Here is a 26,402-nt window from a genome sequence, read left to right as displayed (position 1 = left end):
AAGCGAATGACATCACTGCATAGAGGCTGATTACGGATAATAGAGTGCTAGAAGCAATAACTGATAGCATTAAGAGAGAGAGAGAGGGAGAGAGAGAATGTGTTGCAGTAAGAGGGGTCTATATTGGCAATGTGAATCGGCAGTGAAGCATTCTGGGGCTTCGTGTTACAGGCCTTATAAGGGCCAGGGCCCCTGTATCTCTGCTCGCTTCTGCTATTCTTAGGCTGTCTGTCCCTCACCCTCAGCAACCCTACAGGCAAGAAACTCTTCTCAATTTTAATATAAAGAAGATTTAATGTTGATTTTAGAGGCTTTGGACATTCTCAAATTTAAGGTTTATTGACAAAATTTTGGGGAGGGTTGATTTCATGGTGAGAGTTTGAGGATGTCTTTTAGTTGCTCTTGTCAGGAGACCTAATGCAAAGAGGCTCTACGCATATCTGTGTGTATTTGTGTTCATGAATGCATGCCTGTGCGTGTGTGTGTGTGTGTGTGTGTGTGTGTGTGTGTCACAGAGGTCCCACAGCATCTGACCCACCCACCATCACCACCACCAGCACCACCACCCCTGGGTGTTTGTCCTGAGAGTTGGGAGCAGACGGGGAGAGACGATAGTGAAGCCAGGGCCATCAAAGTACGGGCCGGGACAAAAGGATAGCAGGGGAGGACGGAGAACAAGGGCACGCCGAACAGGAGGAGAAACCACACAGCCAGCCAGCCGGACTTGTTAGCAGGAGGAGTGTTGACGTTTAACCGAAGATGACTACATACACAGTGAATCTGAATGGCCCCGCTCCATGGGGTTTCAGACTACAGGGAGGAAAGGACTTCAACATGCCACTCACCATCTCCAGGGTAAGGACAAAAGTCACCCTCACAAGCTGAGATTTGTTCTGACAAAGCAACTTACAAATAAAGAGAAAGTAACAAGCAAGGTGTCACAAGGTATCTCACAGTCAATGGCAAACTGATCATCCACTGTGACCAAACAATGCACTGACACATTATGAGGAACAACGTACTGCACCAACTAAAGGTCTTCAACACAGTCCAAAATCCACTACAACTAACTAATCCACTGACCAGCTGACTCTGGCAAACTAAATGCAATGCAATAATGTAAACACGAGCCAAGCTTAACCATCTAACTTTAGAGCCTTCACTTTTATCACATGTTCCTGCTTGAATATCATAATTTACATCATTCTGGTGACACAAGGGGTCACAGTGTAAAAACCAAATTAGTTTGAAAAAGTTTTCAGATTTCTAATGTTCTCACTTCAGCAACATTTGACAAATGACTATAAATGCAGCAGGTTTATTATAGGACCTCCTACACTGTAAAATCACGTACTTGAAATAGCTAAATGTAATATAGAGGACTAAAACCCTTCTATTTTTTTAAAAGCCTAATTTAGCCCAGTTTAACCTTTTCACCTGAATGTCACCTTTTTATCTGGTTTGACAACAATGTGTTGCATGTTCAAATTTAATTATGCTGTCTGTTCATTTGCATATGCGTCTGATATGTATGTGCGTAGGTGGGATTTTGTGTGCGCGCGTGCGTGTGTGGGTGCATGAGCGATGGATGGACAGCAGTTACGTAATGTTGCTGTACGTGATGATGACAGGGAGGCTCAGATGTAATCTCTAGAGAGATTTCCAGAATAGAGTAGAAGTGGAAAGACTGGAGCAGAGGTGCTGCAGCATTCGTCAACTTTTACAGCTGTTAGTTGACTTGAAAATGAATAAACACTTTGATCTTTTACATTCAAGCTCAAATGTCTTGTCCACACCCAGATCTTGAGCTTGACAGGTCATTATCAGTTTGATTCATTATGGCTGAAGTGGATTTGCTCAGCACTGCACTTCAAATGATCATCATTTGATCAGTATCATTCAAAATTTAGATTTGCTAAAAAAAAAGATATAATCATCTACTATACAACACAGAAAAGTTAAGTTATTTAACTTTTGAGGCAGCAAGCAAATTAAATGAAAGCACAATTACTTTATGTTCTTGTATGTATACTAAACTTTATTCTCCCCAGTTATTACAGAAGATTATACCCCTAAAGTCAAAAAAAGAGGTGTAACTTTCAGAGGGCAAATTATAACACTAGATTAATTTGGTTTAATTTCTGCAGCAGAGAGGCTGGGTGTCTCTCTCTTTGGCAGGACTGCTGGTGTATTTAGAGCATTTCCTTTAAATAGCATTGGAGGAGAGGTGGATGGAGAGGGGTGGGAATGGGGCGGAAAAGAAGCAAGGAGAGCAAGGAAACCCATGACAGCTTGTGTTACCTTTAGTAAGCTTTATTCCTCACTTATTGTCAGTTTCAATTTCAACCATTTGGAGCTGCTCCTGAGAGAGGACAGCGTCATTGTGGGGGAATGAATGTGTTGGATCGTTGATAGATACATGAGATGAGAAGGGGAAAGGAAAGGAAAGTGTAGAGGTGATGCTTTATCTGACGCTTCCAGCTCCTGATTGATGCTCAGTTGTTGATCAGACTGAGTTTTATTGATTCACAGCTCCAGACATCTGTTACTTTATTGCTCTCTGATCCTGGTCTTACAGTCAACCAGGGGAACTTTGATCCATGCCTGGTATGACATTGTGTCACTGAATTTGTGTTCATCCTGTGGTTAACATAAAACACTGCCGCTTGACATGACAACTCAGGGTGCCATTACAGTTTGACATAACAACCCCACGGGTTAGATTTCAACATACTTTTGCTAAGAACTAAGAAAGGAAAAGAGGAATGAGGACAGTGGATTCCTCACATCTTGTTAGCCAAGTGAAGCTCTGGCCATTAAATATGTGACACACCAAACTGTCATATGTGATTATTAAATAGATTAAAACTTATAAAAACTGCTGAAATAATTATCTCAATCTGTGTCATTCATGTCACTTCACTCTATTCACATAATCTCATTAGGCTGAAATCTGGTCTCTGATTGGCTACAGTCATAAGCTCATGCAAAAGGGAGAAATATGCATAGATTGATTATTGATTGATTAAATACATTTAAAACATGCACGAAAAAAGCTATATTTTAAAACCCCTATGGCAACTCTTTCATTAATATGACATTTTCAAGTTATCTGTCTTCATCTCCAGTGAATAGTACCTTTGTCATCTTGTATCTATTAAGTGTTTGATGTGTATGAAAACATGTATGATGGATAGGATGTGTCTACATGTGTTTGATTGCACTAAAGCAGCCATACAGAAATAACTTTTACTCCATCTGATAACACTAGAATTCAACTACTCAGTCAGGAGAGAGATATGCAAAAAGACAAAAAAAGAAACAGGTTGAACAAGGACACAAATGACAGTCTAAAGGCTGATTTATGGTGGGTTGCTCTACCCTTATCTTGTAGTGCTTGCCCAACAGAAATTAAAGAGTCGCGTGGCGTTTTCAGTTTATACCTTGGCAAAAAGTTTCAGTCATCTTCATGGTAACCAGACACTACCGTATCCCCCAGTCAACTTGTTTAGTTACATTGCATGACCCCAACTGGGATTAATTCAACAAGGATGTTACAAGTGATCTAGCGTTACAGACCAAAATATCTATAAAGAAGTTAAGGGATAACTACAATCTCCATGGTGACGTTAGCAACTACCCAATCACATTGCTCGACAAAATATGACATCGTCTGAGACATAACGAAATTCTCAAGGTGCATGACATGAAAGGCTAGCTCTACCTTTTTATTGCAATGAGTCATTTCTGTTGAGCGAGTGCCAATGACCTGCCATAAATAAGTCTATATTAACAAACTATTTCTATTTCGACAAAGAAAAGTGAACTCAACTTATTCTTTTCATGTTGCACAGCTGGAATACTTTTCTATGTTGCAGACACTGTCATACTTTGCCGCATAATGTGAGTGGGTCGTTTTGCTAATATCACCATGGAGACTGTAGTTTTCACCGAACTCCTTTATTGATATTTTGCTCTACTAAATATAGATAACTTGTAACATCCTTGTTGAATTAGTTTAATTAGCTGAGCTAGCTCACTGAAGCATACATTTAAAAATGCTGCATAGCTATTTAATTTGTGTCGAGTGACTGACTATAAATCAGCCTTAAGAAGAAGCAGAAAGAAGCATTATGTAGTGTAAAAAAGGGACATAAAGCATGTAAAATGTGGATTGTAGGGCTGTAGAAAGGAGAGGATAGAATGAGGGAAGTCTTGTGTGAATGTCAGTAGCAGGTGTGTGGGAGGGGGGTGTGTGTGTGTGTTTGGGGGATGGCGGGGGGCTCAGGAGGGTCAATCACAGTGAAGCCACAGGCATCAACAGCATTGCTTATTTTTAACTCTAATGGGTTGTCTGTAAGCCTAGACCCAGTACTGTATAGCCAAAGCCTCTGAGCTCACTCAAACTTCATGTCTGTGTAGTTTAACCACTGAAGTCTGGTAGCAGAGCCATAAGAAGGAGCATTCAACTGAAGGTCAATGTATGCCTGACAATTAAAAAGTTTGAAAATAAAAACCTACAAGGTAAATCTTCACTTTATCTCCACAAAATTTTTAATTTAACCATCCAGCCACTATACAACATTGAATAATAGTTTGAGCCACACTCACATCACATTTAGACAATATTAACCTACTACTACCTAATACTGCTGCATTCATTTGACATTCACTTCATCAGTGCATTCCAATTGCAAACACAGAGATGCAAATTACACATGGCATCAGAAATAAGATTATTCTGTCCTACGCACTTTATGGCTCCATTACTAGACATCCTGCTGCTTTCCTACTCATTAATTTTGGTGTCAGGCAGCATTATTTTCTGCTCTGGAGACTGATTAAAGTCTCAGGTAAAATGTGGTTCCACTCTGTTGATCAGCCTAACACAGAAATGTTTATCCATCTCTTCATCTGCAGAGCTGATGGATTAGTTTATTTTGCCTCATCAGCTTTTCTCCACCTTTAAGACTTGATCCAGCAGGCTTATTTACTGAGCGTCTACCCATACAGCATAAATAAATGTGTGGAGTGAGGCGTCACATGTCAGCTGAGCTATAACGCTGCCTTGTGCCTTAAAGGTTTAAGGCAAAAATAGTCACATGAACAATTTTTTTTTTTAAGTCAGCCTGGGGAATAAAACCACAAACATTAACCCAGTCTGTAGTATTTGTTTGTGTGACTGCACATGTTTTTCATTTGCTTGTGTGTTTCCTGAGGAATCTGTGTCAGTGTGACCTGCTCTCTTGACCCCTCCATAGATAACTCCAGGCAGTAAAGCGTCGGGCGGCAGCCTGACCCAGGGAGACATCATCTCATCCATCGATGGGGTCAGCACCGATGGGATGACGCACCTGGAGGCCCAGAACAAGATCAAGTGTGCCACCTCCAACCTGTCACTGACCATGCATAAGTAAACAACCACGTCCACACTTACACTACACACTTGTCCCCACAAATATAAGTAGATGATGAAGAAGGGTTAGAGTTAGAGGAGGACAAATCAGTTTGTACATTTTGACACATGGTGCTTAGAATGATGTTCAAAACTCAATGTACTTTTAAAATTAAAACGTATATTTTGCTGTTTAATTTTTAGATCAAGACGCCCTGCACCAGTTCACACAACAATTGCAAGAATGGACTCACCCATGCCAGTCATCCCCCACCAGAAGGTAAAACCCATAGTGTCATTAAATACACAAATCAACAAAAAAAAAAGTCAAACATTAGCTGTATGTCTGCAAACTTCTGTTTGTATGTCTGTCACAAGTATTTTGTCTTGTTGTCCTGATCTTTGCAATTCTTTAATGATGCCATGCAGTCACAGGCAGTGTTCTGCTGCCCTCTAGTGTAAAATATTCACAGTGCATCTGCAGGGAGCCCTGCACAGAGATCAGAGGTCAGAGGTCAGCAATCCACAAACACCAGCTAAATGATGAGAAAATGGAGACAAAACAAGTTGATAAATTTAGTCTCATTTCACTTTAAGCTTTCTTTCCTGTCTATCTTAACCTTTACCTATTTTTAAGGAGTTAAAAGATGAGGCTGGAGTTCACATGGGAGAGCTGGGGGATAAAATGCCCTCCACAAGGAATCTCTTACAAGTACCAAAAAAAGATCTGGAGCTACCGGCCTCTCCGACCCAACTCTCAACCCCGGTCAAACCACCAGCTGCCACCTCTCCAGCAGGCCAGTTGGGGCAATACAATTCCCCAATCGGCCTTTACTCTCCTGAAACGCTCAGAGAGATGATGCTGATGCAGGGCAAGTTGAGAGAGGGGTCGGCAGCTGAAGGTTCGATGTTCGGGTAGGTTACCGTAGCGATACATAACCTCCAGTTATGTAATACTGAGAGAACAACAACCCCAAGTTCATCTTTAATAAGTCACATCATCCCCCTGAACTTTCAGTTTTTTACTCTGGGGGAATGAAGCGTTTGAAATGCACGTCACACCTACCTCGTTTAACCTCACATTAACAGCACTGTGATGAAGAAAAAAAAACACTCAGAACTTTCCATCGCTATCCCAGCATTGATCATTCCTCTCAAACATGGCGCTATTTCTGGAGCATACACACAAACATACCTGGCTAGCCTCCAGGTAACAGAATAGCAGGAGATCAGACTACTGGGGTCATTTGGGGATCTTTATTACAGGCAGATCTGAGACACTTGACTAAAGGTCGAGAGGCCTCAGCGCCCCATTCAGATGTGTCTGACGCTATCCAAAACGTGATTTCAAAATAAAGTGAGAATCACATGCACCGCAGTCGGATATGAATGAGCTTTTATTCACACCATGTGAAGGTACCGGCTTATTAACTGTTAAATAAAAATGAAACCAGGGAGATGATGTTGCAAAAATGACTTCCCTTTTTGAGGCTTTTTACCTTTTGGCAAGAGAAATAAGAGAATAAGCAGAGTTCTTATTCCGGTTTTGCCTGGAAAACCACAGATTTGCTTGCTTGTTTTTTTTTTGATGATTGTTAAATTGCCAGTGAGGTTACAGGAGGGTGAAGATTTCTTTGTTAGCAGAGTCGGGCTGAGGCAAGGGCAAACTGACAATTTGACAGTTAATAAGACCACAACGAGTTGGTCTTTCTTAGAAAACGTTCTGACTTCCCTGTAGTAAACATCTATGGCTCTAACAGCTCCTACTGAAGACGTAAAGGCGTAAAATGCTTGGCCTCTGACATATCACCTCCAGGTATCAGTCTCCACTAATGTGTTCGCCCGCTGGAGCTGAACTGGTTTACAGTAACTGCCAGTGGTAAGTCAGGTGTCAGGAAACGTGCTCCAGGCAGACTGGACGATGACGCCTGTATCATGCCAACGACCCCACCTCACCAAGTACATGGAGACTCTGATTCCACTGGATCGCATTCACACACACACAGGAGAGAACAGCTGTTGCACATGGTCATGGAACGTTCTGCTCCTGTTACACACCATCCTCCTGAATCCCCTCAATGCCTCCTTTGCCAAACCTGAGATAGGATGCCCCCGTCTGTAGAGAAATGTCCCACGTGTGCCGAGCACGTTCCTTTCCACCTACTGTACCCTGAACACTTCCATGTACTTTGTGCGCGAGTGTGTGTGTCTGTGTGCGTGTGTGTCTCTGTGTGTGTGTGTGTGTGTGTGTGTGTGTGTGTGTGTGTGTGTGTGTGTGTGTGTGTGTGTGTGTGTGTGTGTGTGTGTGTGTGTATATCGCGGCTGCAGTTCTGACATAAGTGGATCAGGTGTTATGTGTTGTGTTTGTGTAGGTGTATTTATTTGTGGCTGTTCTGTGCTAAATGTGTCGCTCGTGTGTCATGTGATAGAGACACTTCTGCTCTTGTCAGTCACCCCTGATGATGCAGGGGAAGCTGGGAAATATCCCAGTGATGACAAACGGCTGCTATTCTGACCTGTAGATGGGATTACTGCATAGCACTGTAGTTGGATAGTTTCCTACAAACACACAGTGCCATTGTTATAACCAAAATACCCTTGGTGATTCATTACATTCTCTCTTTCTCTTTCTGTCTGTTCGTCCCTCTCTGGTGTGTTTCAGGTTATCGCAAACACACCTGCAAAGTCAGTATTTCTCAGGATTTCATGTGCATGAAGTGTACCTGAGTAGAGAGTATTTAGTGATGGTGTGAAGTGAAGGTGTGACCAACATGGATTCATGTGCGTGTAGTTGAGCTAAAGCTTTATACTTCATTGCAACTATAACAGCAGTGTAATGCTCATTTGTCTCTTCAGGTAATTGCAACAATAACTCACAGGCTGAGGATTTAAGATGTGTTATTAACATTTGGTCCCCAGAAGTGGAAAGTAAAAAATTATACCCACTCAACTCAAGTATTCTACTTAACTACAATTTTATGGTTTTGCTCCTTTACTTGAGTAGATTATGTGATCATTTCTTTTTCTCCACAACATTTCATGACTTTATATTTATTTGATGGCTATAGTACAAGTTCATTTACAGAAATGGATTAAATATCTTGCAAAACTTATCTTAGGAAGAGTTCATAGGATACTGCAATGCTAAATGACACAACTCCACATTTATTAGATGGAGTAAACATGAATACAGTGTAAAAGGACTAAAATGAATACTTTTAACACTTTAGTATAATTTGGAGCTGATACTTATTCTGACACTGATACTTTTTCATAAATAAACTTTGTAATGCATAACTTATACCTCTAATGAAGAGGTATAATGATATTTTCTGATGTCTATGTTTTCCACCTCTGCCGGTCCTCTTAAATCACTCATATTCATCATGTGAATATGATAAATGGACTATTTATGAATGCATGAGCAAGCTGTACATATGTGCTGTACTTCCATGTTTGGCAGTCACATGTATCAGTAAACAAAAAAAATCTGTGGTGTATGTGTGTATGTTTTACTGTGGCATTTGAAACATGCAGATAATAATCTGGCAGTTTTGCCTGGCAGTTGTTTTAAACATTAGCATGTTTGGTTTTCTTTGGACTGGTATGTCAACTTTACTGTTGGTAAAAGCTTGAATTGTGTTCAGCTTGCAAGTAACGATGGAGTCTCTGTCCCAGTTCCACACTATATAGTAATGCTATTAAGTATAGCAGAAGGGACTTATATCAAACTGTAACTCATGTCATGACTTATTTCATCATTGCTTCAATTATTCTGATGCCATAATGGTTTGTTAGTTGAAATATAAAACATTACTGAAATAGTGGAAAACATTACTGCAGTGTTAGTTTCAGCCCATCCATTAGGGGGCTCCAAAGTCAGAAATTGTCCAATTTTGCACACAGCAGCTTTAACGAGGTTTTCCACATTTTCCACATTTTCCACCACTGTATATAACTCATTCATTCTCTGTAAGCATTGCGGGACAACAGTGTCCTTCAACAACTCCATCCATAAGGGGAAAAAACTCAAAAAGTGGTTAGTTAGTATGTAGTGTGGAAGTAGGACACAGATATAGTTAAGTGTGATGTGTATTTGGACTGCGTTTTTCCAAAAGCTAATATTCAGTGGTGCAACAGCTCCACCTATCTGTCCGGTGCAATATTACTGTTGACCCAATTTACTCCTCTCACTTTATTGCTCTCTGTGCTATTTCTCTCCTTCGATCCCCCTCTTCTCCCCCACGTCTGTAATCTTCTCATCTTCAACCCCCTCACCCCTGCACTTGAAACCCCATCACCCCCTCTTCGATCAACTGACCTCTGCCCTCTGATCCCTTCCCCACGTCACTGACAGTGTGGAGTACACTCCCAGCTTCAACCCCAATGCTCTGAAAGACTCAGCCCTGTCCACCCACAAGCCCATTGAGGTGAGGGGTCCAGGGGGAAAGGCCACCATCGTTCACGCCCAGTACAACACACCCATTAGCATGTACTCACAGGACGCCATCATGGACGCCATTGCGGGGCAGTCGCAGGCCAAGGGACACGAAAGGTGAGGTCACACAACCAAACTAATCCTTTCTCCAACCACGCACTGTTCACACACCAATCAAACCAGACCTCTCCCAAAGCCCACAGGGTTGGTTCACCCAAATTATGAAATCATCCATACTTTCTCACTTTTTGCTAGTGGTATCTATGTCGATTGTCTTGGTTTTATTTGCCCAAAAGTAAAGGTACTCTGAATAATCCACAGAATATGCTGTCAGCTGTTATCATTTGAAGTACTTGTACCAAAGAAATAATGCCTAAGTTTTGGGGTGTCCAGGTTTCTGCCCTTTTCAGTTTCTGCATTGTCAATGTTCTCTGACCTGCAGTTGGAGCAGGATGGGAATCTCTCCTGGCTGATTCATTAGAGCAAGAGGTCCACTACCACATTAGAAAATAATAATATAAAGTGAAACGATACAAGTTTTTGTACATAAAGACTTAAGGAGAGAAGTTAACCCACAACTCATAAGGAACACTTCAATAAGAAACATTGAACCAAGCTCAACTAATGGCAAAATGAAGCTAACAATGACATTTTAAATTAGTCCACTTTCAGATCAGTTCTGATTTGTTCCATTCAAGCCTGACTCACTTCCTCTCCAAAGCAACATTTGCCAAGCTTCATGGGTTTTGAAGTATTTATAGCCATTTGCCCTACCAAAGTGATAGAGTCATGGATCTTCTCAGTGGAAATAATTAAAACTGATGTGTAATTACATAATTGTGTAGCACCAATAAACTGTCTATCTGCACCAAATAACTGAGTAAATCAGAAGAGGCAGAAATCTCAAAGACAGCAATCTCAAAATCTGGGCAAAGAAACAATCATCATGGCTATATTATGCAGTAAGTGAGAAAATATGTATTTTTTGGATCATTTGAATGAACCAACCCTTTTAAAAATACTTTACCTGAAAAGCCCAAGCACATAAAGAGGCTTTAGAACGTACGTGCTAGAACTGGGATGCCCGGGCTTTTCCTTGTTGTCTGTGTCCGTGCCATATACTCCTCCGTGCCTTCACCCACTTTCCTTTGCTCATTCCATCCACAATCAACCACACCTGTGCTGTTCTCCACCCATCCTTCCCCATCCTTCCCTCCTGGTTGTGACCTCAGTGAGGAGGCAGGCTCCCCCCTGGCGTAAGTACAGCGGCTCCTCTATTCCGTCCCGCCTCTCCTCATACGGTCTCCTACTATGTGTCTCCTTTGTCTCACAGCTTGTGCATTGCTCCCATTTGTCTCATAAACTAACATTACTCTTTGTTTCTGAGGTGTTAGATGTCAAACCAAAGTATTTGAAAGACAAACTCACTAACCACAGGGCCCTGATGGACTCGGTTATGTGTCTGGAAGTACTTACATGTAAAGGAACTCTGGCGAAAGTTTGAGTGTGAGTCGTGTTACAGGGTTTTTTGGAGTCCTTTCCTGAAAAAGCAACCAATAGCATCGCAAGCTCGGGAACCTGATGGGATTTCATGGCATGGGAATGTTCTGAGTATCGAATCACGGGTTTTCAAACGACTACTGCCCATTCAATATTGACTCACTTTTCTAACACTCATTAAAGAATGCTGAAAGGAAACTTTATCTTAATCAAATCATGTTGCTGTGTAAACTCACTCCAATATGTACCGTCCGAAGAGTCACCTTCAAACTGTGGATCCGCATAAAAACAGTGAATAAGAACAATGAACACACATACTGTATGTAAAGGAACAAAAATGGCCATTATGTAAAAACTGCCCATTAAAAAAATAGTTTAGAAAGTTTAGAAAGGCTCATAATTGATGAAAATACAATGAAATCTAAAAAAACTATATGTACTATATATTCTTCCATTTTAATTTTATTCATGGTATACTGAAATACTTTGCCATAGGATCACCCTCAACAACTCACACATGACATTAAGGTCCAACTGAAATTAGATTTTTTTTCTCTCTTAATAGTTAATTCCTGTGTTCTCCTTTGACAGGAAAAACAAAAACAAAACAGGAACCAAAAGTGATAATACATTTTTTAAATTATGAATTTTTCATTCTTTGACATGATTCATGATTGCGCCCCATCATTTTACATTATTTTGATGTTACACCTTTATGCCATCCACTTACGTATGCCAGAGACCTTACTTTGAATATAGCAAATCAAATCTTGCATACAGTAGGAACATAGTGTTCAATCATAGCAGATGTCACACTGAGCCTGATAGCATCCAGATACTCAGTACAAGAGCCAAATACTCAACCCACAACAACAACCTACATCCTTCTTCTTATCTAATGTACAAACATGAACACACACCATGTTTTTATTGGATACACCGCTAATGTTAGTTATCAGGCTAGATAGCTAATCAGCTGCCCAGCTGCAACACTAAAAACAGCATATCTGGAAATATTACTTCAGCTCAGTTAGAGTCATTGCTCATCAAGATCCCTTTTTTTATTCTTTTTTTTCTCTCAGTGAAAGTCTTTTATTAAGCTCCTTAAAAACACAGATGCTCCTGATTAAAGGAGGTACGTCAAAAATATTGACGTGTGCAGAGAAAACGTAATGCACAAACAGGTTTGGGAGTTGGAGGAAAACATATTTTATACAGACAAAAATAGTTGGCACAACAATCTCTGGTACAAGGTACCTAAATACCTACAAAAGCTACTAAATGGACTTTTTGTATACTTTTGACAGTCAGTATATGCAGTTTTGCTGAAATACTGGTTCATTTTCATTTGGTTGGAAATGATTGTTAATTTTCCCCTGTGAGGCAGAAGACTTTTTTCAATGTTTTTGGTGTCCCATTTTACCCATGATCTATGCTATCTATTACTGTATAAATGATATCAGTTACTTAGCTTTAATCTGGTTTATTATTCAGTCCATTTAAGACACAGAACAGACACTCAAACACACTCACTAAAGATCACAGTCATATCCTCCCTATGCTTATAGAGGATTATACATGGGCATTAATTACATCATGATCCATTTTTACATTTCGGCCTTTACATACAGTACATACCACAAACTCAAAGCTCTGACAGTCCTCTTTGCCCTGCAGTGGGTCTCTGCCTATGAAGGACCCTGTGGTAGACTGTGCGTCTCCAGTGTACCAGGCAGTGATCAGGCCAGGTGAGAACTCCCAGGAAATGTCTGAGTGGGCTCGCCGTGCTGCCAACCTGCAGTCCAAGAGTTTCAGGATCCTGGCCCACATCACTGGCACCGAATACCGTCAGTACCCTGATTCCTTTATTTTGTCCTTCTGTGTCCTTACACTCTTAATGTTCTTGATTCTCTTCTTGTTCAGACTCATTTATCATCATTAGTGACCAAAACTTCTTGTTCTTTTGTCTCCATGCAGTGCAAGACCCAGATGAGGAAGCCCTGCAGAGGTCGAGGTAAGAGAGGACTTTTAAAGAGGAGTTATCAGTCTCCTCACTTTTAAAGACAGTAGAATTTTAACTCAGTGTAAATTTTGTTATTGAATACATAAAGAAAACTATATTTCTCCCTTTATGTAACCCTTGACAATACAAATATTTTTCCCTCTTCAGAGAGAAGTTTGAGTCGGAGGTGAAAGGGCCCCGCTTTGCCAAGCTGAAGAACTGGCACCAAGGACTGTCTTCACAGATCCTCAACATCCAGGAATAAAGAGGAGCAGGAGAGAAAGAAAGAGAGAGAGAGAGAAAAAGAGAGAGAGAGACAGAGAGGAGGAGGACATGTAAAAGAGGACATGGACAAAAGCACAGGAGATAACAGGAAGAGGGGATAAATTATGGAGGAAAAAAATGAGCAGGAGTAGTAAACTCCTCAGGAATGTGAGATAGTGTTGTAGCCTAGATCAGTAGAATGTGAGACTAATTGTTAGCGTGAGAATGCTATGTGTTCATAAACTCAATATTACCTGTTGACATGTATCTGTCCGCTGCTAAGACCTGATCTCGCATTTGGGTTTTTCTTTCTTTGTTTCCTGTTTGTTTGGGTTCTGTCTCTCTCAAATGAAAGGGAAATTGTACAAAACATAATAGGTATTCAAGTTTAATGCAGAATAATGTTTCTTTTACGCCCCAGTGCATAGACAGCATTCATAAACATAGAAATGATAACACTATGAGCATGCTTATGAGAAGGCACACAAGGACAAATACACACTTATAGATTTATCTACATGCACAGAAACAGTATGTATAAAATGCACTCAAAAATGTACTGATATCAATGTGAATAAATGTTTTCTTAAAACTATATGGCTGAGTTAACTGTTGCAAAATCAAAAGTGAAATGTATGAAATGTGTGTCGTTGTCTATTTGGGGAATCAAAACTGGAGGCATACTGTTGTGTCACGGTCGATAGCGACATTCCTCAATCAATGAGTCACATTTCCTGTCATTTATACTGCCATTGGAAAGGCAAAGGGGGGTGTTTGCAGAAAAGAGCATTGTTCAGAAAGCCCATCTAATATCTTTTGACAGAATAATATGACTGTTTATTAGTTGGTGGCAACATGTGTTTCTTTTGGTCAATCAAACATATGACAGAAGACAGCTGATGATGAAGCAAGAAGATTTTTCCCACTAGACCTTCTACCTCCAAGTGAGAGTTGTTGCTAATTACACATACTGATTAATATATCCAATGTCTTATATTAAAATACATTTTTGTGATTAAAATGAGTAAGTAAAAATTAAAATGGTGTAACAAGCCACCAACACAATTTGAATTAATTATCGCAGTATGAAGTTGGTATGATGGAGAACAGTTAGGGATGGGTTATGCTAAAAAATAAAAGTGATATGAAATTGTTGGATACAGCCCACCCAGTGTTCAAAAAGGTGTATGTGTGTGTGTGTGTGTGTGTGCGTGTGTGCGTGCGTGTGTGCGTGCGTGTGTGTGCGTGTGTGTGTGTGTGCGTGTGTGTGTGTGTGTGTTGGGTGGAGGGTGGTGTCAAAAGCAGTTCAACTATCTGACGAGCACTTCTGATGAAATGTACTGGCGCTTTAAGTATCCATTTGGAGTTGTGTCACCAGCCAATCAAAGTAAGTCACTGTGCTTTGAGCTCTATTTTGAGAAAGATATTTGGCTCTTTACAAGGTGGAGGCTTCATTGTGATTTCCAGCCATAGTCATTAACATTTGTCTGCAGTTTGTTGCTTCAAGTGCACATTCCCAGGTCTGTATTTAAATGCTGGGAGAATCCTTGCATGATTTACTTTAGTTTTTTTTTTTTTTATCCTTATTTAAGTTACTCTGGCACTTTTTGCAGCCCCTTCAAGTTCAGCCTCTGTCTGAAACAGGCCATTTAGCTCCTGTCTCTTTAAGGCCCACCCTCCTTATGAGACCACTCTGTTCTGATTGGTTAGAGCCAGGAAGCTGTCAGCACCAGAGGCTAGAGGTTAGGGGAACTGCAGAGTCAGGTGATAATTATTTGTGGTTTCATCACAGTGAGTGATCCCTTTCACTTTGCACCTCGTGATCGGACCCATTTTTAATTGAAACTATTGATTAGTGCAGCTTTAAGTTGATCAAATGAGGATTTAAGATTTGACTACATACTTGCCTTGAGACTTTAAAAGAAAATACATACAAGCACGAAAAGAACTTGTTCTCGGCTATTTTAACACTAACAGGTGTTCACATGAAGTGTCGTTTTAATGGTCACCATTTAGACACCTGACGGACTTTCATCTTTATTTGACTTTACAAGCACTGGAAAAAACTATCCTTGTGAGTGATGTTTTTACAGCTCTCAAATTGTCCATTTAATGCTTGAATAGTTTCTTTACATGAAGACAGCCATCAGTTCAACCAGCATGCTGATATCATGCCGAGTCATGATGCCGTATCTGTTGTGGCCATGGGTGGCAGTGTGATCCTTTAATGGAAGATCCTCCTCTCTGCAACAGTAAAATAGCTCTACATATATCAATGTGTCCAAAATATATCACTTTATTCCTCCCTCACCTTTGCTCAGGTATATGGACCAAGGCCAAAAAATATATGTAGTGATGCACCAGCTGATGTATATTTGTCCTCATTTTGCTAAAAACATGAATGTAATTTTGTGGAGTTAACAAAAATCATCCACAGGATTGCTGTGCTGCTGAGTCGGCATGTCTGGGAGGAACGGGACGGAGGAAGAGGAGGAGGAAGAGGAGGAGGAGGGGCAGTTGTGACTCATTCAGGTTGAGATGACAAAGCAGTTTCTCTCCTCTCACAGTAATGAAAATGGCTGCAGGGTCTGTCATTGTCTCTCCCAAATAATTCAGTTGAATGAGGCTTCATGGGCATGATATTACCATGAATACATACAAATGTGATTTTAAGTAGCTTACAGAAAACACTATGTGAAAAATACTCAGATAATAATGAGAAAAGGGAATTATATCTTTGCGGCATGCTGTGTGGTGTGATTACAGACGACATGATAAAATCTCTCAAAGCATATGATTTACACAAAAAAAGCCTGTTTCCTCTCCACCATAGTGCTGAAGCTCTGCTGGTTATGTAACAGCGCTCACAAGCCCAGCATCCAGAAAGGTGTGTCCAGAGCAGTGTGCCAATCACAATATGCAAACAGAGTGGAGGCTGCACCGAGCATGAGTGAAAGCCATCAGGAGAAAGATAGATGAGGGGATGGAGTGGTGTTTGAGGGGCGGGGTTGCAGCATGACATAAAAATGCTGCAGCATCCGGCTGTCTCTCCTCCTCCTCTCTCCATCTCGTGCATACCGGCTGTTTCCCACCCCCTCTTTCTCTCAGTCTGTCTGCTGTAGCCCTGCTGTGCGGTCCTCTCAGCCCTCTGTTGTAGCACCAAAGGGAGGAGGAGCCACCGGCACGCACACACTCACACAGCCACACACTCATCTCGCACATCATCTCTTCTGCACGCTCACTGTAACCACCATCCATCCAGCCAGCCAGCCAGCCAGCCAGCCAGGTCCGTTTGGAGCAGGAGAGCCCAGCCGTCTCGTCGCCCAAGATGGATGTACTGATGAAGGGGTTCTCTATGGCCAAGGAGGGGGTGGTGGCCGCCGCAGAAAAGACCAAAGCTGGAATGGAGGAGGCAGCAGCTAAGACCAAGGAAGGGGTGATGTATGTAGGTACGTAACCTCCAGACTGTGAAGCAGTAAGGAAAGTTGTTCAGTTCAGGTGATATGCATTCCTTTTCTTTTGTGTGTGTGTGTGTGTGTGTGGTTGAATCGTGTGTTTTTGCAGGGCTGTGAAATGTGGTCCCATGGGTGTCCATGTCTGGGACACTTGTGAGAAGTAAGGAACAGAGGGAGGAGGAGGAAGAGGAGGAAGAAAGGAAGGAAGGAAGGAGGGGATGGAGTGAGTGTTGGAAGGATACTGCTGCAGGACTGGCGCATGGCAGAGGGTGGGGGTCTGAGATAGAGACGGATAGACAGACTGGGGGGTGGTAGATGGAGGTAAAAAAAAAAGTTGTAATTGGCTGTAGCTGGTGGAGGAATGGTCTGTCTTGTGGAAAGATGATAATAAATTATGAAGAAGAGAAGAGAGGAGGAAAGAGAGGCACTGCAGTGTTCTGTGATGGCATTTTTTTTAAATCACCTTTCCTATTTTATTCAGTTTTTTGTGAAGCAGTTTGCAAAGGGACATCTGGTGATAGACTTAATGCAGCGATGTAGTAGCAGGAAAAAAAATAAACTCATTTTACCTACCTTTTTTTAATTTGCAGAACAGAGATGACCTACATTTGACAGACTGCCATAAATATTTTGTGAGATGAATTCATAAATTCACAATAACTACCATAAAAAATGCAAGTAGACAAGGTATTTTAAATAATAAAAAATATTATTGTATACCTTTTTTAATGTAATTGATTGGTGATTGTTTAAATGTGTTCCTCAAATTCTTTCTAGTCCTGCTGTAGTTTCCTGCACTGCTATATTAGCTTAGACAGCGACTGCGTCACATCTCAAGGTTACCCCTAGTCCCAGGCTTTAAGGCCTTCTGCAAGAGGAGGGGTGGGGGGTGCAAATTTAAGAGGGTGGGAGACGACTGGAAGCCTTCTTCGTCATCTGTAGTCAGTCCCTTCAGCAGCTCTGACTGACAGCTCTGAAGCTGCTCCCGGCACTTTCAAATCTTAATCATGATGATGAAAATGAGCAAGAAAAGATGAAACGGTGTGCGTGCAAGAGTCAATGTCACAACGTGAAGGAGGGGGGAGGGAGGTGAGGTGCACAGGGCAAGGATCACTTGAGCACTGCAGCAATTTGCTCTCTATCAACCCTCCCTCCACCCTCCACGCCATACTAGTGTAGATGCGAAGAGTGTGAGTGCGTTTGTGGCGTTGCAGCAGCAGGATTTGCCTGCCAGTGCGTGCTGCCTTGATGACTAACCACCTTCATCCCCCCACAGCTCTTAAACCCCTCCCACCCACCACTCCCCCCAACCCACCACCTTCCCCACCCCGAAGGAAGGATGGAAGGATAGAGGGATGCAAGTGGAAAGGCAGAGAGAGGAAAAAGGGAGGCAGAAGGGAGGGGTGTTATGTCAGAAAAAGCTTCTGGTCTCGTGGCTTCTGTACGAACAGATGGAGGGACAGAAAAAAAGAGAGATAGGTGACATGTAATGATGGAGGGATGATGGAGGTTGAGGGAGGAGGGAGAGGATGGAAAATGAAACCTTGATGTTCCAAAGAGTACAGGCTAGTGACAGGTTAATGGGCTTCTCACTCTGCCTCTGTCTGTAAACTGAGAAACAGGAGGAGGGAAAGAAAATGCAAATGCAGATCATAGGATGAAGCGACGAAGATGCAGAGAGAGAACCAGAGAGGAGAGAGGAGATGTGATCACTGAAGTGAAGAGGGTCGATGGCTCATATAAACCACTGTATCTGCCTGCAACAGAGTGCATACGTCAGCATGTGAATGTGGCTACACAGTATCGAGGTCTGCATGGCTGCAGGCCAAAACTGGACAGACAGGAGGACATGCTGTGATTAAATCAAAAAATCACACAGTTCACTGCACACAATCAGCCACACAATATCTCCAAAGACTGTAAACTAAAAGTCTGATATATCTTTTAGGAGATCATCAATAATGTGCAAGAAAAAGGCTAGGAAAATATGGCTTTGATCATTTTTCCAGAGACAGATTCATGTCAAAAGCTGTATTGCATCTCTTTAATAATGATTTTAAAAAAATCTAGCAGCTATGATTTTTCAGTCCTGTAATTGTCTTTCCACCCCTCATTAATTATATTGAGAAATTCTCTTATCTTGCCTCTTACAGACTTTCTCATACAAGGCCTGAACTTGTTGAACTTGCACAGCTTCCTTTTATATATGTTGTAAATGTGTCTGTGCAAAGCAATGTGACTGTCTCCATGTATATGTTATATATATTTTATTGCTAAAAATGAATAAAAATAGCACCACTAATAGAAGTTTTCATTAAATAAGGGTGATATTCCAGCTCCCATCTCATCAGGACTGATAAAACACAAATCCTTCTCTGGGAAAAATTGACTTAAGCCACATTTTTGCGCATCTAATATATTATTTCATAATAGGAAAAAGCCTTCACACACTCTAATCTGTGCAATAATCATTTATTGCGGCAAGCTTTCGATCAGGATTATCATTTATTATAAGGATTATTTTAAAAATTTCTCTTTTGTTCTTGTTCTTATGCTCAGCTGTGTGCATGTCGGCTCCTGTTCATCACGCTTTACAGGAATTACATCTGCGTCGGTCCGAAAATCATTTGATCATTTAAAAGCAAGTTCAATCAGAAGTGAAATAGTCTTTCTTAAACACAATGTGTTCTGTGTGGTGATGACAGCAGATATAGATATTCACACCATGCACTGACACTCGGGGGGCTCCCTCTGTTGACTGAGAGAAAGAAGCTGTGTCATTGCAGCGTGATTGTGTGTTGGGCTGTACTGCAGCACTGCTGGGTAGTCAGGCACGTGGCTCATGAAGCACTGGGAGCGTGCAGAGAGATGGAGGAAAGCAGGAGATGGAGAGAGGATGGGTGGATGCAGGATACAGTAAAAGGCATCATCTGCATTTGTGTGAAAGTACAGACAGAACAGTCTGTGTGCTCTAATTAATGTGATACTGTACAATTATTCTCATGTCTTTCCTTGCTTTCGTTTCTACCTTCCTCTAGTATTCCCTTTCATCTTTTACAGCAGATATTTCTCTCTCTTTCTATCCCTGGCAGATTATATAACTACCATTTAATCTGCTTAGGATCATACCGTAATGAGCACAGGGCTGGTAGAGCAGAGATGGACACACAGAAAGAGGCTACTGATCATAGGAAGTTTTTCAATAAAAATGACAGCTGAGCTTCATTGAGCGCTAAAATGATAGAACATTCAAAAGCTCACACAGACAAATAAAAGGAGCAAGAAGCAGCCAGGGATGAACATCAGTCACACTGAGTAAAAGTAGGTCTTTAAATGTATTTTTAGAAAGAGGAATGTATACTGCTGAGCGAACACACTCAGGAAGGTTGCCTCACACTCTAGTGGAGGCAACAGCAAACAAAAAACACAGAACATTACATTTTAACATTAGAGATGTTTCTCTGACTGGCAATTCAACATAATACAAAAATGTGGAAATCTAAACCTGTGTTTATCTAAATAAAATGGTGATGAGCAACATCACATTGTTACATTGATGTAATCATCGTCAAATGGGTGAATTTGTTTAATCAAAGGATATACTTGTGACGTGATAACAGATTTTATTACATTGTCTTCTTGTTATTACAGAATGAACAAATAGATGCATCATTTTAGGTTTAAGGGCCATGGTTCCATAGATGAATCCATCCTTGTTCTCCCCCACTGATTGAAAGACAAAAAATTAACTACTTCACTCTAAGTATGCATACTTGAATGTGACAATGATATCCTTCTTTGATTCTCAGGCAGTAAGACAAAGGAGGGAGTTGTGTCATCAGTAAACACAGGTAAGAAACGCTGTGTGTGTGTGTGTGTGTGTGTGTGTGTGTGTGTGTGTGTGTGTGTGTGTGTGTGTGACACGTAAATCTGATTTTTCACTCGTGTTTAGAGGATTCACCTCCTTTCTTGAGACAAAATGGAAGTGCCATTAACATAACTCATTAATTATTTAATATTAATTTAATAATAATTTTAGGGTAAAGACTCGGTTCAAAGTTAGGTTAGGCTTATGTTAAGGCTGGAGAGGGAGTCAAAAAGGAAAATCTGAGTCTGTTTGGAGCACTGTGATTAATTCCATAGTTAAATTAAAGACATTGCATGACAAATGAAGCATTCACTATTGATGCACACTCTGTCAATACATGTCAATACATTTCAGATCATTTACAGAGCTTTTATTTTGCATGTTCTGTTGACTTTGACTTGACTCAATCACTATGTTAAGAAGGAAGAGTTGGTTATTTTTCATTGTATTTGCAGAAATGTTATGTGGGACTAGGGTTGGGAGGTGGCAGGGATGGAGGACAAAAATGTAAAAAATTAGTCCATAATGTTAATGGGACATAATTGTAGAAGTTACATTATTAATAAATAATAATAAATAATAAATATATATTTTTTTTCTAAAAAAAAGGTTAAAGTAAGGGTTAGGGTTAGGTATTTGGTGGCTATGGTTAACATCAAGATAAGTCTCCAGGAAATGAACATAAATCAGTGTAATGTCCTCTGAAGGGATGGAGAAACAATGCTGTGTGTATGTGTGTGTCAGTTTCACTACTAACCCTTCTCCACTCTGCACCTCAGTGGCCAACAGGACCGTGGATCAGGCCAACATCGTTGGAGACGCAGCCGTTGCTGGGGCTAACGAAGTGTCACAGGCATCCGTGGAGGGTGTTGAGAACGTCGGCGCATCATCCGGGCTCATCAACCAGGTCGGTTACTGTGCAAATGCTAGACCACATCAATATTTTTCAGAAGGTTTGAGCTTTTTTCAAACCTGCATTAGCACCTCTGGGTTATAGACAACAGCTCAGAACAAGGAATCAAACACTGAGCTCCTGCAAGTGTAGGAGTGTTGAAGCTGCCCTCTGATCTCCCTGCAAAGGAGCCAAACACACACACACACATTTTTAGGGATGTGAAAAGTTTCGTAAGAGATAGAGCGCATTAAAGATTTGAACTATACCTGACATTGTACTGCTACAAGCTCAGACAGTCCTGGGGGCATTCACAGGTTCAGAAATAAAATTGTTCCTGACACTGATCTGGTTTACAGGCAGCCACTAGATAGAGCTCTTTCCCCATGTCCAACTCATCAGAGAGCTGCAGCAGTGATGCACCTCAAATCCATCTCTGTTTCTTCCTTTAACAAAGTGATACTACTAAACATGCAGTTTTTGTATGAAATTACTGCACATTTTTATTCTTATTTCTTTAAATGTTTTTCATACATTTATTTATTATATATAAATGGATTAGGGCTGCCTGGAACTAATGATTACTTTTATTATCTACAGGTTATCATTTAATCTAAAAATATCAGAACATTTTGAAAAATCGCTAATTTTGTCTGTCCAAATGAAACTAACAATTTTCTGTCATTGCTGTTTGCTATATTATATTGCTATATTCAGTGATTAATCAATTATGAACATTGTTTATATTGATTAATGGGATGATTGTTTTAGCACTAGCTATTATATATTTGTATTATTAGGTATTTTGTTCCAGGGTTCAAAGTATCCATTAAAGTTAAAGCTCTTGACATTTTTGCCTATGGATATTTCTTTAATTTAATAAGTGACACTCGCAGTCAATTTAACAAAGACAAAAGCCTGATAATCTGACTGAATTATAACCATAATCATTGCCATATCACTGACTCACTGAAATAATCCAACACGTGTTCAGTGATTCAGAGGTGTGAAATTGGCTAGTTTTGTGTTGTCATGCATGTCTCTCTAATAGTTTTTCTATGTGTGTGTGTGTGTGTTGCTTCTTTTGTTGTACTATTGTGGCAATGCTTCTGTCCTGTGTATTGTTGCTGTGGTGTGGTGTGTTGTGTTGTGTTGTGTTGTGTTGTGTTGCTGTTGTGTTGTGTTGCTGTTGTTCTCACTTTTTCTTGTTTATGTTGTTTGTGTCTTATCCCCTGATAGGAGGAGCCTGTATACGAGGTGCCTATTGGACAGGGCTGTGGGGGTGGGGGTCATAGGTCATCCTAGGGTGGTATGGGGTGAAGTAGGAAACAGTGAGGGGTTACTCTGCATGCTATATGCACTAAGTTACCCATGTATTAGGTAGTAGGGACACCTCTAAATCCAGTGTCATAAACCTGCAATAAATCTAGCCTTTTGAGTATAGTATGAACTGTGCCTTTAAAATTCTTAAAGGAATCTTTAAGGCATGTTTTCACTTTTGATATTTAAGTACATTTCCCTGCCAATACTTTTGTAAGTAAAATCAAGTTTGAAGCTGAATCTTCATGTTTAAAGTCAGGTGCACAAATGAACACTGGAATAAGTTGTTGCTGAAACCGTTCCTCCTAGAATATTTCTTCTTAATGTGCATACACTTTAAGTGATGGGGGACAAAATGAACAGTCCTACAGTGCAAGAATGTATTTAAAGCTAAGTTAAAAAAAAAGTTTCAGTATTGAAAAATTTGTCAAATTAAGAGGATATCTTTTAACGTTAGTCTTTTAGTGCCAGATTCCCAGTTTATGTCTGGGAATGTTTCTTAACAGGGAGACAAAAAGGGACTTCATTTTGGTAAAAACCCTGCAGCATTTGTAAGATATCAACTTGATTGGACTTAGACTGATGAAGCCTCATAAGCCTCACATAAACGTTTAAACACATTTTTTAACAAAATAAGGCCTGTGGATTTTGTCTCCCATCACTTAAACAGTAAGCACATATGTAAAGGATGTCTTAATGGTCAATATAAACAGTAGGAATGATTACAGCAGGCAAAACTAGTTTCAATGTTCACGCTTTTGTGTAATAATTACTACTTTAAAAAATTGCGAACCTACCCTTTAAAGGTGGGATTTATTGCTAGACTGTTCTATTGATTGTATCTAATAAATAAGTGTATAGTAATTAATGGCCTGCAACAGACTGAATGAGCATCAAGAGAGGAATAGAGAAACAGAAGCTTATGTGATGCTTCCCAAATTCAAATGCAGTATTTATGCATAAAAGCTTCCATCAAATAATTATATTTGTAAATATTTAAACTCATAAATATTGAACTTAAATATTCTTACGTTCTTACTCTGAATATTGCCAACACTTTCTCATAACCTCTCAGATGTTTACTCATTCATGAGATTGAGGCACCAATGATACTAAACTTTTCCATTTTTAACCATGTAGCTCCTCTGTGTAGCATTAAGTGACATACAAGCTCTCAGCCACATCTTTAGCATGTTAGAATAGTGAATAAATATTCATGGCATGCACATGCAGAGCGAGGCCTGTGCACCTAAATGAGAGCCTTTACTTCACTCTTACATTCTGTAAAGCTCTAATCAACTAACTGACCCCTTTCCCCTGGAAAGTTTTACGCATGATACTTTGAGTCAAGTTCACACAGCATGGTCTTTATAGTCTTAACTGCTTTATTGAATCAGTGCTGGTGGAAAACGAACGCTAAATAGCCATTGGTGCTTGTGGCCCTCCACCCTGCCATCACCTCATCCTGTCATCCTCTCAGAAACGTCCACTTCAACTCTTTTTTTCTGCGTAATTTATTCTAACTTTCCTTCTCTCCTCCTACAGGGAGAGTATGGAGGAGTGGAGCAAGGTGGAGAAGGAGGAGAGGTAAGAAAAGACCTTCAGTTCCATTGCAATATTAGTGCAGACAATATCAGTCAAATCAAATTATGTGTGACATATTTGGCTGGGAGTGCAGCTTGAGTAAGAAAGGATTATTTTTATTATTGATTCAGGTATTCAATGATGTGAGACCTAAACGTTCCTCCACTATATTTCTACTGTTCAGTTTATCTAATGGCTGCGGTATGTGGTTGCTTAATAGGTTCATAAATGCAATATACTGCTTTAGATGAGATCGATTCAACAGTAGATGCAGTAGTTTAGATGTAAGGGTCACTTGGCTTGTTAATATACTGTAGCATTGAATCATCTATTATTCCATTTAAAGTGTCAATATGTGATCTAAACCAAATTAAATCATAGCCCTGCACTTTTTCCTCTTGTTTCAAGAAAATAACATTTCAGGACCCAGTCATGGGCAGAATTGTCTTTTATACAATTGTTACAGTATACTATACACTGTTGAGTAAACTCTGGCTGTATGAAATGAGGAAAATCTTGACCAGCTGTAACAATAAACTGTTACGTACATTTCTGATACTTAAAGTAAATTCTGAGTGTTCTTTTATACTTTTCTTTCCTTTATTTTTGAAGCAAGATTAACAACAGGTAAATTAACAGGGATAGATATGACATGACTGAACACACAGAAACATACAGACAGAGGGAAGGGCCTCAGTCTACAATATGGTTGATTTTGTGCTAACTCAAGTGAATAACTTAAAGCCTGATAAGATGGATTGTGATCTCATGCTTGTGTGTTACAAGATCAATTTTACATTATGACAAGATATTTTTGTGTTATAATGATATACTCTTCGTGTTATTACTAGATGCTAAATTATTCTGCTTTAACATTTAACATTAAAATTTAACATTTCTTGTAATAACAACACACCACTTCACATGAGACAAATATCCCATTAAAACTACATTTCTCATTTTAACATTTGATTTTATTTATTTATTGATGTAGATGACAATGAATCCAAGGGATAACATGTGAAAGTGAGAACACTTGTTTCTAACATTGTCCCTGAGGCCAGAAAAAAAGGACAGACAATGATAATTTAATACCTTTTAAGGCCTTTTTGGGGAAACTGAATTCAATGATTTCTCAAAACCTGCTGCAAATCAGTGGAGTGGTCCTTTAACTTGCAATGATAGTATTGCTACTTCTACTCAAGTCAAAGAATCTAAACTGATGCATCTTTCTATCTTTATTTCCTTCCTCCTGCAGGGGTATTAGTTGTCTTCAGGACCTCCCCTCCAGCGGCCCTTCGCTCCCCTCGCCTTGCTGTACCAGACTCCAGATGTTCAACATATTTTTTTGTGACTTTACGGAAACCAAATCAACTAAAACAGACTCTTCCGGATGCCGCACCTCAGCCCCCCCTCTCTCCCTCGTCACTCCCTGGCGACCCTCTGTTACACCCTGTGTCACCCGCCCTCACCTCTTTTCCTCCCCTCTGATTTTCTGCAGCCTGTAGCTTTCTCCTCCACTGCCCGTCTTCCCCTCGCCTCACCTGTGTGTTAGTGTTGTCCTGATATGAATCCTGGTGTTGTTACCACCCTGCCCCCCCCAAATGCCTACCAACCAATAGGGAAACCTCACACGCAAACACACACACACAGACACACAAAAAGAGACACACCTTCATTATGC

The 26,402-nt window shown here is 40.4% G+C and overlaps 2 protein-coding genes across 3 annotated transcripts; both read left to right on the top strand.

The window, feature by feature from the left end:
* Positions 1-559: 559 nt before the first annotated feature.
* Positions 560-14,194, top strand: ldb3b (LIM domain binding 3b). Of its 2 annotated transcripts, XM_053341002.1 has the most exons (9): positions 560-855; positions 5,262-5,413; positions 5,600-5,675; positions 8,058-8,080; positions 9,753-9,950; positions 11,066-11,089; positions 13,011-13,180; positions 13,311-13,347; positions 13,504-14,194. In XM_053341002.1, the coding sequence occupies exons 1-9, from the start codon at positions 760-762 to the stop codon at positions 13,598-13,600; spliced, it is 873 nt and encodes a 290-aa protein (XP_053196977.1). In that variant the 5' UTR covers positions 560-759; the 3' UTR covers positions 13,601-14,194. The 2 variants fall into 2 exon arrangements, with proteins under 2 accessions (XP_053196977.1, XP_053196978.1); XM_053341003.1 differs by lacking the exon at positions 11,066-11,089.
* A 2,733-nt stretch (positions 14,195-16,927) lies between these two features.
* On the top strand, positions 16,928-26,076 carry sncgb (synuclein, gamma b (breast cancer-specific protein 1)). The gene is made up of 5 exons (XM_053341006.1): positions 16,928-17,052; positions 20,868-20,905; positions 21,702-21,829; positions 24,680-24,721; positions 25,977-26,076. Exons 1-5 carry the CDS (start codon positions 16,928-16,930, stop codon positions 25,983-25,985), a joined length of 342 nt encoding a protein of 113 aa, XP_053196981.1. The 3' UTR covers positions 25,986-26,076.
* Positions 26,077-26,402: the final 326 nt, after the last annotated feature.

This window comes from Scomber japonicus, chromosome 20 (genome assembly GCF_027409825.1).
Source record: "Scomber japonicus isolate fScoJap1 chromosome 20, fScoJap1.pri, whole genome shotgun sequence".
Taxonomy (NCBI): Eukaryota; Metazoa; Chordata; class Actinopteri; order Scombriformes; family Scombridae; genus Scomber; species Scomber japonicus.
Note: the sequence above shows the minus strand (reverse complement) of the source record. Positions and strands in the feature narration are given on the sequence as shown.

Coding starts and splice junctions, on each gene's coding strand:
- ldb3b (XM_053341002.1), top strand. CDS start 760: ATGACTACATACACAGTGAATCTGAATGGCCCCGCTCCATGGGGTTTC. Junction 8,081..9,752: donor ATCGCAAACACACCTGCAAA/GTCAGTATTTCT, acceptor CGTCACTGACAG/TGTGGAGTACACTCCCAGCT. Junction 13,181..13,310: donor CATCACTGGCACCGAATACC/GTCAGTACCCTG, acceptor GTCTCCATGCAG/TGCAAGACCCAGATGAGGAA.
- sncgb (XM_053341006.1), top strand. CDS start 16,928: ATGGATGTACTGATGAAGGGGTTCTCTATGGCCAAGGAGGGGGTGGTG. Junction 20,906..21,701: donor TGTGTCATCAGTAAACACAG/GTAAGAAACGCT, acceptor TCTGCACCTCAG/TGGCCAACAGGACCGTGGAT. Junction 21,830..24,679: donor CATCCGGGCTCATCAACCAG/GTCGGTTACTGT, acceptor CTCCTCCTACAG/GGAGAGTATGGAGGAGTGGA.